Source organism: Catharus ustulatus, chromosome 15 (genome assembly GCF_009819885.2).
Source record: "Catharus ustulatus isolate bCatUst1 chromosome 15, bCatUst1.pri.v2, whole genome shotgun sequence".
Classification (NCBI taxonomy): Eukaryota; Metazoa; Chordata; class Aves; order Passeriformes; family Turdidae; genus Catharus; species Catharus ustulatus.
The window spans coordinates 12,814,215-12,828,180 of NC_046235.1; the positions used below are offsets into that span (position 1 = coordinate 12,814,215).

The following is a 13,966-nucleotide window of genomic DNA, read 5'->3' on the forward strand; positions in this document are numbered from 1 at the left end:
TTAGATGCTCTGGATCTTCCTTGCTTTGCTCCTGCATGGCTCCTACTCCCTTCTTCTGCTGAAAATCAGAGGATGGGCTGAGCCACAGCCTGAATTTTTTGTCTCAAAATACTGTAAGCAGACTCAGTCTGAGCACTATTTACAATAAAATAAAAGTTAGCTCTTCGTGCCAGAACACGAGTCCCAACCTCTCCTCAGAGCCCAGACTTGGTCCTCTTCTCTCACGATGCTGATGACCAGTCAGATCACCCCATCACTTCCTCTCCTTGCCAGGAGCAGGTGAGACGGGACAGCAGGAGAGACTCACCAGGCAACATTCCCTGCAGACACTCCATTGCCAGCGCTCCAGCTGCAGTATCGTCATTGCTCAGTGCTGCTTCCAGGACTCCCATGGGGAAAAGGATGGCTGTTTCCAGATGCAAATCCCCAAGGAACCATCGGTCCCAATCACTGCTCCTCTCCCTCCTGCTCCATCCTTTACCCCTTTTCCAGCCACGGCCGCACCCAGGACACAAAAGGAGGCTCCCAGGTCCCTCCTGAGACCCAAACCACTCCAGGTGGGTCAGGACATTTTTTTTCTTCAGGTTCTGTGATTCACGTGCTTGCCTGGAGAAAAGCAGCCGTTTCTCCTCACGTGTGTACGCTGTTTTCACTGGACACAGGAGCTGTGCTGGGGACAGAAACAGAGATGTTAGAAATCCACAAGTGTCAGAAGGAACTCAGCTGCTGAGTCTCTTTAGGCAGCCAGCTCTGAACCACAGGCTGCTGCCCTCCACGTGCACGTTTACACCTAGAGGTGCTGCTTGTTGCCAGCAAATCTGATCCTTTCTACCAAATCCAAAGTGAAACCGTATCTTGCATAGCTTAACAAAGACAAGAACCCACTTAGACACCACCTCCCGCTTGATAAGCTTTGCCTTATTCAGCCTGCCACCTCTAACATGAACTGAAGGGCAGCTCATGGCTCTCTTCTGACATCCAGTATGAGGTCTGCTGCTGCTGGTGAGCAGCACTCAAAAATTTGTAAGAGCAGCAACTGCCTCACAAGTTACACTGCAGTAATGTGAGCTCCTGTGGCTCCTGTGGCAATAACAAAATGTTTTAGTTACCTGAATGGAAAAGGATGCAAGAGCCATCGCTGCAGGCTAAACTGGAGCACTGCTTCAAAACAGGGCAGTGAAGGTAGAGGGTAGAAGCTTTTCTAAGAGAAACGGTGCCTACCAATGGGGCAGAAAGGGGAAATTCATGCCAAGTTTTTGGAGAAAACTTTTAAACTCACAGTAGTGAAGTTAAATAGTGTAAAAATACTGCCCCTTTCACTCCTCTGTTAGAAATGACACAACACCCAAAAAAACCCTGTACCTGTTCCATTTTCAGACTGAAGCAACAGTATATTCCTGGCTTCTAACACAGCAGGGACAACAGCACTGAAGGGAAATGTTTGGATAATCATGTCTTCATTTAAAGAGAACCCAACTGCTTCATCAAAGCTATCACGGCCCTCAATCAGGACATCCACCATATCCAGGACATCTAATAAGTGAAGAAAAAATTCTAAGCAGAGGATCCAGACTTACAGGAAAAACAACAGAGGTAGAATGCAACACTCCAGGAATATAAGGCATCTTTGTAATTTCTTAAAAAAAAAAAAAAAAATCAAAAAAGGATGAAAGCCACATTTGTCACACAATAGAATGGTAAGTGCAACACAAAAATCACGGCTGAACCTTCACTCTGCCTTTCAATGCTGCTGTCCAGCACAGAGAAGCTGTGGCTGCTCCTGGATCCCTGCAGGTGTCCAAAGCCAGGTTGGACCCTGGGGCTTGGAGCACCCTGGCTACTGAAAGGTGTCCCTGTTCATGGCAGGGGTGGAACTGGGTGAGCATCAGGGTAAACCCCTGTGACCTACCCTTGTGCGTGACAGGCAGAAAACAGCAGAGCTTTTGAACACTTCCTCTGCAGTTTATTCACTTCAACTTTACACTCTGCTCTGAAATGCCCTTCTGCATTACTCCTAGAAGCTAAGTTTCCCTTCTAAGACACTCCCCAGTGTTACCAATCACATGAAGTAATTCTGCAATAGTGAAGTCTTTAGACAAGTGAAATGGGAAGTTTAAACCACTGAAATAGAAATTAAACACTAAGCAGCCATACAAAATCAAGATATTTGAGAAATATGCAGCAGTAAGGGCAAAGCTGCTTCTGACCACGTACGACATTGGTGGTGGAAGATGTTCCAAGGAAATTCCAAGGAAAAAAGCAAACTAGTTTCAGGCAGTATGGCACTGACCATGAGCAGTACTTTGAAGCCTGCCCTTCCACACCTTTCCCCACGCCTGGCTCTAAGGGAAAGCCCGTCGCGGACACCCGCAGTTCCCGGACAGCACCGACCCGGGTGAGGCGCAGCCTTTGCCTGCCCTGGCAGTGCCGATAGCGCTCAGCCTGGAGCGGGAATTCCAGCCTGAGGCCATCACCCAGCAGCAGCATTAAAGCCAAGGCAATCTTTCCTCGCAGATATTAAATCCCAAGCAACTGCCCACAGAGACACCTTAATCAAAGCTTTAGGTGGGATGGATCTTTGTTCGGATGAAAGTGGGAGTTTTTCTGGGAGGCAGCTGGAAGTGCAGAAGGGAGGGAAAGGTTTTGCAGGTGGGTCCCACTGGAGGTGTGCTGGAGGCAGGGATGTGCACCCCTTTCCTGAGGGAAAAGAACTTGCAGAGGCCACTGCTGAGGCTCTGAAAAGAACTGAGCTTCTGCAGGGAGAGTTGTTCTCCTGTGGGCACAGGGACTGCGCCTTGGAATGGGCTGGGAGTGCCTCCAGCCTCTGCCTTCTCCTGCTTGAAACAGCACCTAGAGCCCGAGCTATGGGGTTAAATCAGCTGGATTCCAGGCAACTCTGTCAAGAGTCCCCAGGGACATGGGTGGGGCTGGGGGATGAGGGCTTTAGACGACAAATTCTTTGGAATATTCACCTGTCCCTGTTGATGCTGCTGAGCTTCCTTGGAAGCTCTGCCTGTTCCTGGCACAGCTGGTGTTCGAGGGGCAGCTCTGCATGGGAATAACCACAATCCATGAGGCACTGTGAGGTTATGGCAGTGGGAAGTGAGCGGGGAATTTGGGGCTATGGGACAATTCATGGGAACCAGCAAAGCTGACAGGGAACCCCAAATCTGGATGCTGCACAGAGAACAATCTGTGTGCTGCCCTGTCAGCTCAAGCCCCTGGGCTGGGAAGTTTTGAGAGTCAAATGTATGGAATTATAATAATCACAACACCTGGGCTGTGATCACCCAGAGGGACAATCCCAGTCATAAACAATTCCTCCACAATCCACTCTGGGAAAAACACCCTGTGCCTGCCAGGAGCTCTGACTCTGCTTTTCCTACCAGCTCCTGAGCAGTGTCAGGGCCACCACGAGAGCTTTAAAATCCAGATAAACCCCAAATCCCACACTGTGACTAATCCAAACGAAGAATGGCATTGTTGTCATCAAAAGCTCAAAACTCTGTTATAAATTCTACGACAACAATGTAAAGGATTCCCAGGAACCTCATTAATGCTCTTGGTTTCATTTTTATGTATTTTTAACCCCTCATTTGTCAGTTTGTAAAACTTATCACGGAATTCAGAAGTCAAGCAGGATTGATTTTGGATCGACTTTCACCTCGGTTCCTCTTAGTGCAATCACAACTCGTGCCAGGGTGAGTGAACTCAGCACCTCAGCTTTTTCCCCCAAAATATCCCCTCCTCATTTCCCTGTGGATGAGCTCAGATCCACTCCTCACCTCCACTGCTCATCCAAGTGTCCATTCAGGCCCTGGTGACCCCAGGGAGGTCCCTTTGCCCTTCTCCTGCCCTTCTCCAGCCCGAGGCTGGATGATGAGGATGATGAGGACAGGATGATGACAGGGAGGAAGAAGAAGAAGGTGATGATGAGGATGAAGTGGATGAGGGGGGATGAGGATGACAATGAGAAGGGGGATGGGGACAGGGAAGAAAATGAGGATGATGAGGACACGGATGAGGATGATGAGGAGGGGATGAAGATGATGATGATGATGGGATGAAGATGATGAAGGCTCACTCACTGTGGCCTGGGAAGCAATCAGAGCAGCCAGCATGCTCCTGCCTGGTGGCCCTGGGGCACAGAAGGACACCCTGAGGTGGCCCAGGGGCACAGAACAGGGATGATGATGATGATGAGGATGATGAGGACAGGATGAAGATGAGGATGATGGGATGAAGATGTGGAAGATGATGAAGGCTCACTCACTATGGATTGGGCTGCAATCAGAGCAGCCAGCATGCTCCTGCCTGGTGGCCCTGGGGCACAGAACAGGGACAGGAATGAGGATGATGACAGGGATAAAGCTGAAGATGATGAAGATGATGATGAGGATGATGAAGGCGTTCACTCACCGTTGATTGGGCTGCTATCAGAGCAGCCAGCATGCTCCTGCCTGATGGCCCAGGGGCACAGAAGATCTCACAGAGCAGGAGAACAATTCCAGGGAGTTGTTCCTGTGCTGCCCTCCTGTGTCACTGCCACGTCCCATGGGATGGGTGCAGAGCAGGGATGCTCCCCTCACCTGCTCTTGCCTCCAAGGACCTCAAAGGCCACTCTTGTGTTATTCCCACTCCTCTCTGGGGGCACAGAGCTCCCTCAGCTCCCCTGACTTATTCTGAGCCAGGATTAAATGAATTTTTGTGAAGGACCTTTGTCCAGGGCAGCACCAAGAAAAGGATTTAATCTGAATATGAGAATCCGCAGCAGAAACAAAGGAAACTCTCGCCTCAGGCCAGAAAAACTGTATAAAAACTGGGCTCCCCGGGATGGCCGTGTGAACACAGAAGCGCTGTCAAATGCAGCGGCACAGCTGGATTTAAACCTTTTAAATGCTGGGAAAGCTGGAGTTTCGTTCCGGGGAACCCCTGAGGCAACAGGGAACGGTCACCTCACCTTAAACGGCAAACAAATGTCTTATCCTAGTCAATTTAGTCCCCTACAGCAGTAAAAAACAGCGCCTCCGCCCCCCACCTCCCCGCTGTCATCCTCTGCCACAGCGTCCCTTTGCAGCCCCAACTCCCCTTCCCCCCTGCCCTCCATTGACAGACACCGTCCCGCTCTCCCGCCCCTCGCTCCCTCCCCACGCTCGGCAGCCGCGGAGCGACCCCCCCGTCTCCCTTGGTCACCCCCAATCACCGCCTCGGCAATGGCTGCAGTACCGCTCCGTGTCCACACGGCGGCGACAGCGCCTCCGCAATGGCTGCAGTACCGCTCCGTGTCCACACGGTGGCGACAGCGCCTCAGCAATGGCTGCAGTACCGCGCTCTGTCCACACGGCGGCGACACCGCCTCAGCAATGGCTGCAGTACCGCGCTGTGTCCACACGGTGGCGACACTGCCGCCCAGCTCAGGCTGCAGGGCAGACAAGGCAAAAGCAACGAGTTCCGTTCCTTCAAAAAATCCTCCCAAATGAATGCCCCAAAAAAACTCCGACCAAAACTAAACAAACCTCTGCCTCTAACCAAATAGAAACAAAAATAGCCCTTTAAATATTAAATATATATATTTGTTCATATTTACTTTATATTCATATTAATAATCTATATATTTTATATATTCAAGTTGTATTTTAACATATATGCAATATTATTTTTATTATTTATTATATACAAAATCTTTATATTGCTAATGTTTAATTCTATTTTACGTATATCTATACCTTTATATATTATATAGTTGTATGTTTATAATTTTAATATTATTTATTAAAAAGCTCTGCCTCTAACCAAACAGAAACAAACTGCCTGGGAAGGGCTCTGAGCTCTCCCTGGAGCCTTCTCTTCCCCATTACTCGCACGTCTCTTGACTCTACCAGTGATCAGCACTGGGAGATTAACAGAGTAACGGACAGGAAGAAGTGGAGCAATCTCCAGGAAATCCAGCCCTCCCTGGGAGGCAGTAGAAGAGATTTCTAACCATCACCATCTACCACATGGCAATGGTCAAGAATTTGCAGACAACATGCAAAACTGGCTGTGACTTTCATTGCCTCAGATCTTCCCACTTGCACACATTTCCTGCTCCTATGATCTGACAGAGCTCTCCCCAAGGAGCCTCACATGGGACCCCCATCCACACAGCCCTGTGCCCTCATTTAAGCCCAGACCCGGACTTACCCGTGCCCCTGCTTGTGCTCTGCTGCTCAGTCCCTGTGAGCTTCACCGCAGGAATGCCCAGATACCAGGGAAGTGCAAGCAGCCTCAGGATTTTGCTTCAGGGAATTACAGCTGGACATGCTGCTGCAAACATCCCATGGAGCTGGGTCTGTGCTCCTCTGGCTTGCTGCTGCAGTCTATTAGAGACCTGTTCACCTCCCTCTCTGTTCCCCAGGGGCAGCTGGGGTCAGTCATAGCTGTAGGTGCACACACCCCTAAACCCCATCCCAGCTTTGTTACTGCTCCTTTCTGCCTGAATTTCCTCCAAAACCAGCTCCACAGACTGAAATGTGGGTCCTGGTGTGAGGAGCAGGGACAGAGGGAAAGGGTTCCCCCTTCCACCTGCCCAAGGAGCTTGGAAAAGTGAATTAAACTCCCTCAATAATGCCTCTGAGCCTATTAGCATTGCAGGCTGTGTGTATGATTTGGAAGGCGTTGTGGGAAAAATATTTCTGCATAGATTTCCCATTGTGTAGCCCGGAGCGGTGGTCAGCGGGGGGAGGACCAGGGTGCTCCGAGAGGGATTTAAGGGGAGAGCGAGCGTAAGGGGGCTTGCCTGGTGCTCGTTGTACCCACCAACTCACTGCTGGAGCAAAGGATGGCTGGGGTGAGTGATTTGTTTGCAGGAGAAGGGAGAATCACCGGGGCGAGGTGCCCTGGGCGGGACTGGGGCTGTGCAGTGGGTGGGTGCTGCTGGGGGGGCGGGAGGGCAGCGGCTGCTCACCCCCAGGACACAGCATTTGTCTGGAGATTGGAGCTCCCTGTTCCACTTCAGGAACACTTCATCCTGTGGGTCTGGGTGCTGGGCAGGGCTGTCCCTGTCCCTGTTCCCTCCAGTTCCACGTCCCCTGTGCCGCATGTCATGCACTTATAACAGGGATGTTCCACTGGACAGGGTTTCCAGCCAGCTCCTGTACATGTAGGTAGCAGATGGCATTTGCAGTGTGTGGCATGGCTTTTGCTTTGCTGTGGGGTAACCTGGAGTTCCTGGCAGCACCATGGGATGTGAAGGTGGGTTCTCCACCTTGGAGTCCTGGATGGGGGAAGGCACACGAATCCCAGGCATGCCATACCACGTTCACCTTCCCCCAAGCACAGATGTCACACAATTCGGGGTTTCTGCCAGGCTGCTGTCCCCACTGGTGCCCCCAGCAAGCCAAAGCATTACTGCACAAGCAGGTGGCCCAGGGGATCCAGTCTCCACCTGAGCTGACCCAGGGTTACAGGTGCTGTGAGAGCATCTCCAGCTGAGCAGGTGGCTCCTTCCTGATATGGTTCAAGGCAATTTCCAGGAGCAGAGTATCTCCCATCCTTCCTTCTCTGGCATGGGTTTGTATTTCAAATAGTTTCAGCATCAAACCTGGGGTAATCCTGGCTATGTGTCCCTGCTGGGGAGGCTGCTGGAGCAACAGGACTTTCTGAGCTGGCAGGGGGACAAACACATGTCCTTGTCCCCTCTCACAAATTGGACAGAGCCAAACAAACCCCAGTAATGCATAGCTCCACTTGTCACTGGGGATGAGAGCACCCAGCAAGTCCAGGAGCACTGTGTGGATGGTGGCAGGTGCAAGCAAATCACTGAGGCTGGGTTTGTGTCACAAACCCAGGGTGGTCAGTGCCCATAGTGCAGCAGTGTCCTCACCCTGCTGCTTTCCTCCCCCACAGATGCCGTGCTGGAGCCACCTACGCTCTGTTCTGAAGCTGCTGTCCCGCAGAAAACGATTCCCAGCCAGCTCAGAGAGCTCCAGCCTCCGCCGCTGCCTCTCCCCTGTGGATCTGGTTGCCTTGGGAGTGGGCAGCACGCTGGGGGCTGGTGTCTATGTCCTGGCAGGGGAGGTGGCCAAGACCAGCTCTGGCCCAAGCATTGTCCTTTCTTTCCTGATTGCAGCAGTGGTGTCTGCCCTGGCAGGGCTGTGCTATGCCGAGCTTGGGGCCCGTGTGCCCCTGGCTGGCTCTGCCTATCTCTACAGCTACGTGACAGTGGGAGAGCTCTGGGCCTTCCTCGCTGGGTGGAACCTGCTGCTCTCCTACATCATCGGTATAACGCCCTCTTGATCCCTCCCACCACTGTGTTGGTGGCTTTGCTGGGTGTCCTTTGAGACCTCCTAGGACCAGCAGAACACATCCATCACCTCTCCTCAGGTACTGCCAGCGTTGCCCGGGCTTGGAGCGCTACCTTTGACCAGCTCCTCGGCAAGAGGATGGGGAAGTTTTTGGGTGCTCATGCAGCCATGAGCTCTGTGGGGCTGGCAGAGCACCCAGATGTCTTTGCTGCTGGCCTGGTGGTCCTGCTGGCAGGTAGGATGCCTCCCCCTGTGCCATCCTCCATCAGGTATGATGAGCTCCTCACCCCACCGTGGGCTCTCCAGGATGGTGCTGAGCCCTCTGAGGCTTTGCCATCTCCCTGAGCAAAGAGTGGGGAATAGAAAGGGAATCTGGGGAAATCTGCAAATTGTCCTGAATTTACCACTGCCCCCTTTTTCTATCCTCCCCAGTAAAGTCTAACCTGGTGTCACCCAGGGGGCTCATCCAGTTTTTGATATTTTGTTCTCCAGGGCTTCTTTCCTTCGGAGTGAAGGAGTCCACCATGGTCAACAAAGCGTTCACAGCTCTCAATGTGCTCGTCCTGCTCTTTGTCACAGTGAGTGGCTTCATCAAAGGCAACACCAGCAACTGGAAGCTGAGGGAGGATGACCTGCCAAAGGCAGCTGCCCACGAGGCTGGGTATGAGGAGCTTCACTCTCCCTATGCTGCCTTCAGAGTCAAACCCCAGTGCTTTATCCCAGGAGACACCACTTTCTCCATTTCTCCCTTTTGGCAATGTGTCAAAGAGACAAAGTCCTAAGCCCTGGTGGGTTGATGCTGTGGGTAGAGTGGGTTGGATGAGCTGTTCAGCTTGACCCCATGCTAGGATCCCATTGCACTGCCCCCCCTGCACTGCCTGACTCTTCTTCCTCCTCCCAGGAACCAGTCCATGGCTGACAACATGACCAGTGCCTTTGGGGTGGGAGGCTTCATGCCCTATGGTTTCACTGGGACCTTGGCTGGAGCCTCTAGCTGTTTCTATGCCTTTGTTGGATTTGACTGCATTGCTACCACAGGTAAGAGAGGTGGAGGTGAAGAATCCCACAGCTCCAGGAACTGGTGTAAGGCTGGGAAATGGGCACATTCCCAGCTCTGTGCTGCAGCCCCTCTCTCTTGCCCTAAGAGTCCATGTGGAATGTCTGGGCTAATCCTGAAACAGAGACATTCTCTACCCCAATATCCCTGGGGCCCAGAACATCTAGTGGTCCTTTCTAGAAGGTCTCTGTGTCCTCTCTTGCGGGGGATATAGGATCTGCTCTCCAGCCTGAGCTGGGCTCTTAGCATTCTGTGTACATTAAATGAGCATCTGTTCCTACAGCTGAGCTTGTCCTCCCCAGGGGAAGAAGTGAGGGACCCACAGAGATCCATCCCCATGGGCATCATTCTCTCCCTCCTCATCTGCTTCCTGGCCTACTTTGGGGTGTCTGCTGCCCTCACCCTGATGATGCCCTACTACCTGCTGGACACCATGAGCCCACTGCCAGCAGCTTTTGAGTACATTGGCTGGAGCAGAGCAAAGCATGCCGTGGCTGTGGGGTCACTGTGTGCCCTAACCACCAGGTGAGCAGCATCCTCTGATGGTGGTTCTGTGGTTCAGGGCAAGGTGCTGGAGCTGTAACACATCTAGGAGATATCCCCAACCCTTTCCTCCTGAATTCCTCCTTGCCTTTCCTGCTTGGCCAAAATCCTTTCCACACAAACCCTGGTGTTCCCATCCTGTCCCTCCCTGACCAGGGAGAGCAGCCAAACCCGTTGGCATGTCACTGAAGGGAGTGGTCAGGTGACACCATGTTCACCAGAGTGGGCTGGGGTGTTCTGGCATGCACAGGTGACTGCAGACATCTCCTCCCTGACACTGTCCCTCATCTGATGGTGAGGAAGGGGTCATGATGTTGTTAGATGATCCTGAGAAGGTTACAAGCCATACAGATGAATGGGAGCTCCCTTGGAAGGGCAAAAGGCAGGATGGCACCTCCTGGATTCCTCCCCTGTTCTCCCCCATCCTCTCCCCTCTCTCATGCAGCCTCTTGGGCTCCATGTTCCCCATGCCACGGATCCTGTATGCAATGGCTCAAGATGGGCTCCTCTTCAAGCCTCTGGCCAAAGTCAGTCGCTGTCAGTGCCCGGTGGTGGCAACTCTGGTGTCTGGAGGAGTGGCAGGTGGGTGCTTGGGTTACCCTTAGCTGTGAGCAGGGCTTGGTGGGTGTCCTCTTTCCCTCTAGCTTGAGTGCAGCTGTTTGAGCACAGACAGAGCTCCTCTTGGTGGGTGAGGACCGTTTGGCCTCCATGGTGTCCAGTCACTGGTGGACAACCACAGTGGTGATTCAGCCTCTCTGCACTGCCAGGCAGGAGGTGACAGGATGCTTTGTACTACTGACCAAAGCATCAGCAGTTCATGGAGGTTCTGTTGCAGTGGGTGTCAGGAGGACATGGGGAGGTCAGGAGAGTATGACTGAGGTGGCCACAGCAGCACTGCCAGCTCTGCTCAGAGGCTGAAAGGGCTTCCCTTCCCCACAGCTCTCCTGGCCCTTCTCTTCGACCTGAAAGCCCTGGTTGACACCATGTCCATTGGCACCCTGCTGGCCTACTCGATGGTGGCTGGCTGTGTGCTGCTGCTCAGGTGAGACTGCAGGGCACAGGGCTCACCCAGCTTCTGATGTAGGCCATGCCTGGGACAAGGCTCTGGCCTGGATGCACTGCAGATGCAGGTTTATGTGCACTGACATCCAACGTCTGCTCCTCAGGTATCGGCCTGAGCCCAGCCCTTGGGACGCTTCTGTGGGGAAGGTCCCAGCTGTGCAGCTCTGGTGGGACCACCTGGTCCAGCCACCCCCCCGTCCCACCCCTCGCTCCTCTGCTGTGGTGGTGTGGGCTCTGACAGCTGCAGGTATGTCTGGGAATGATGGATGGGCTCTGCAGGGAGCTGGTGATGGGGGACATCCCTGCTGTACCAAGGGCTGGCAGTTCCTGCCCAGTGAAAACCACCCAACAGCCGGTGCAGGGGCTGCCTGGCTCCTTCCTGCCCTCACCCCACTGCCACACACCTGGCTGCCCCAATGGGACCTCAGGAAGCCTCCCACTCCCTCTGCTTCCCAGGCTGGAGAGAAAAGCCGAAGCCACCCATCCATGTCCTCCAGTTGTCATTTGTCTCACCATGGCAGTCTGGGAGAGGGATGGGCCCAGCCAGGGAAGCTGCCCTGACACTGTGGTCCCTCTGCAGCTGCCCTGGCCTGTGCCCTGAGCTGGGTGAGCACTGCTGGGCTGCCCTGCCTGCAGGCTGGGGGTGCCTGGTGCATCACAGCTCTGGCCCTGCCTCTCCTGGGGATCCTGGCAGCAGCTCTTCTCATCTGGAGGCAGCCTCAGAGCCAGGATAAAGCATCCTTCATGGTGAGCACCCAGCCCAACCCTTGGGATGTACCCAGGCAGAGGGATCTGGGGCACAGGGAGCAGGCAAGTGCTGCAGCCATGTGGGGAAAGGGTGCCTTTTGGGGGTGCTCCCTCAGCTGCACCCACATTAATAAGGTACTGCTGGAGGCAGCTTGTAGTTCATGGGGTTTTCCATAGGGACCGTAAGAGTCGAGCCTGTGCCTGCTGGGGAATCAGAGCTGCTCTTCAGTAAAAAGATACCTGGCCTTAACACCTTGGCTTAGTTTGATGGGTGCTTTGCTGCCTCTCACCTCAGATCCTGCAGTCCCTCCTGCCCCAGTGCAGGACCTGTCAACCAAAACACCCTCCACAAGCATCCCTCTGCAGCACAGGCTGCAGTCCCAGCTTGGATCTCTGGGCCTCCCCTTGCCTGTGGGCAACTAGCCAAAGCAGCAAAGAGCTGAATTTAGCTGTGGGATTTACCCTTGTGCTCCCTGCAGGTTCCCTGCCTGCCCTTCCTGCCTCTCCTCAGCATCTCCATCAACACGGTGCTGATGGCCCGGCTCAGCGCAGCCGCCTGGCTGCGGTACCTGCTCTGGATGGTTGTGGGTAAGCACGGCCACTCACGAGGCCCCAGAGCTGGCACCAGCCCCTCTGGTGGTTTGAGAGCCTGTGGCACTAATGCTGCTCTGAAGGGTGGTGGGGAGGCAGGAGATGCTGACCCTCAATGTCCAGCAGTGGTGGGAGCACTGTGTCCTCTGATATGTGGCCCAAAGGAAGGGGCAAGCACTTGGTGGCTGGGAGGGGAAGGAAGAGAAACAGTCCATACACACCCTATTCTGCCCTTTCACAGGCTTCCTCATTTACTTTGGCTATGGGATCTGGCACAGCTCTGAGAGGCACTGCCCTGAAGGGACAGGTCCCCAGGAGCTGCCGGGAAGCAGAGCCAGGGAGGTGGCCCTGGAGCCCTGCAGGACTGCCCTGTGCCCATCTGCTCCAGGGCAATAAAAGGGGGTGGCTAGTTCCTGAGTGCCTGGCTCCCCCCATCCTGTGCCCAGGGGGCAAGAAAGCCCCTTGGGCTGTGGGTCCTGTCACACAGAAGGGCCCAGCCCTGTCAGACCTGCAGGAACTGCTTCCCCGAGTCTGGTGAACCTTCCTGAGCAACCCAAATCCTCACAGCAAGCCCCCGCAGGAGGAGTTTTGTTTGGAGAGGATAAAGCACACAAGTGTTTTTGCTGCTGTTACTGGACTGTGGTTTTGGTTTTTTTTTCTTTGAAACCTTTCTCTGCAGCCCCCCCACGTCCCTTTGCCCTTGCCCACCCTGCTCCTTCAGCTGCTCACAATGGGGCAGAGGCTTCTCAAGCTGCCCTGACCCTCCATGTTGCCTGGGCACCCAGCCCAAGCTAACCTATAATTCCCCCCATGACTGCCAAGGTACTGCCTGGTCAGGCTTCTCCCCCTTCACAGTGTGTGAGTCTTTTTCTGCACTCATTTATTCCTCCTCCTCAGTTCCCAGTGTCCCCTTTCCCAGAGTCAGGCACATTCTTCCAAGTCCCACGCAGGATCTGCCTTTGGGACACTGGGACATGGTACCAGGTGTCCAGAGCAGGATCCCAGACTGCACTAGCCTCATATATCTTTGTCCAGAAATCCTGATCCCTTCTTTGGTGCTACAGCACCTGGAGGAGGCACAGAGGATGCGTGGAGCAGAGGGTGCCCTGGGGGGACATGGTTCTGACACAACAGGATCCCCCAATTCCCCCTTTGGCCATCCCATGGAGGTGTGTGGGTGAGAGCTGGACCCCACATCCACGTTGCCTTCCTGGCTGCCCATTCAGCTGCTCTATTCCTGATAAGGGTCAGCACAAAGGACGGAAGTGGCTGCTGCAGTGGCCCTGATGCTGGGAGGGTCCAGGTCTGCCCTGAGCTGGGAGCCCATTGAAATGAAGGAAAGGAGGGAAGAAGCAGGAGAATGGGGATTGGCCTTAAGGGCCTCATCTGGAGCTTCCTTGTTGAGTCTTTGTGGTGCCAGCTCCCACCCTTCCCCTTCTTCCCACTCTATGGGGTGTGCAGCACACAGCTCCACTCTGGGATGCTCCTGCACCAGTTCCCCAAACCACTGACATGGGATTCCTGAGGCTGCTGCTTCTTACAGGTTTGTAATCGTTACAGCCAGCAGCACGTTGGCTGGTGTACACACACACACACCCACACACCCACACACACACACCACACTCGTGCAGCCAGGGGAAAGTGCTCGTGTGCATCCAGCCCTGACCCACAGCTGTGCTGG

At 53.9% G+C, this 13,966-nt stretch overlaps 1 protein-coding gene across 1 annotated transcript; it reads left to right on the forward strand.

Annotated features, from left to right (window-relative positions):
• The first annotated feature begins 5,213 nt into the window (after window positions 1-5,213).
• Window positions 5,214-13,950, forward strand: LOC117003391 (cationic amino acid transporter 2-like). Its single transcript, XM_042779760.1, is given in 14 exon segments — window positions 5,214-5,372; window positions 7,888-8,260; window positions 8,365-8,520; window positions 8,778-8,946; window positions 9,187-9,323; window positions 9,645-9,867; window positions 10,331-10,467; window positions 10,825-10,927; window positions 11,052-11,194; window positions 11,528-11,694; window positions 12,174-12,282; window positions 12,527-12,592; window positions 12,773-12,913; window positions 13,691-13,950. Coding segments are annotated over 14 exon segments (2,343 nt in total).
• Window positions 13,951-13,966: the final 16 nt, after the last annotated feature.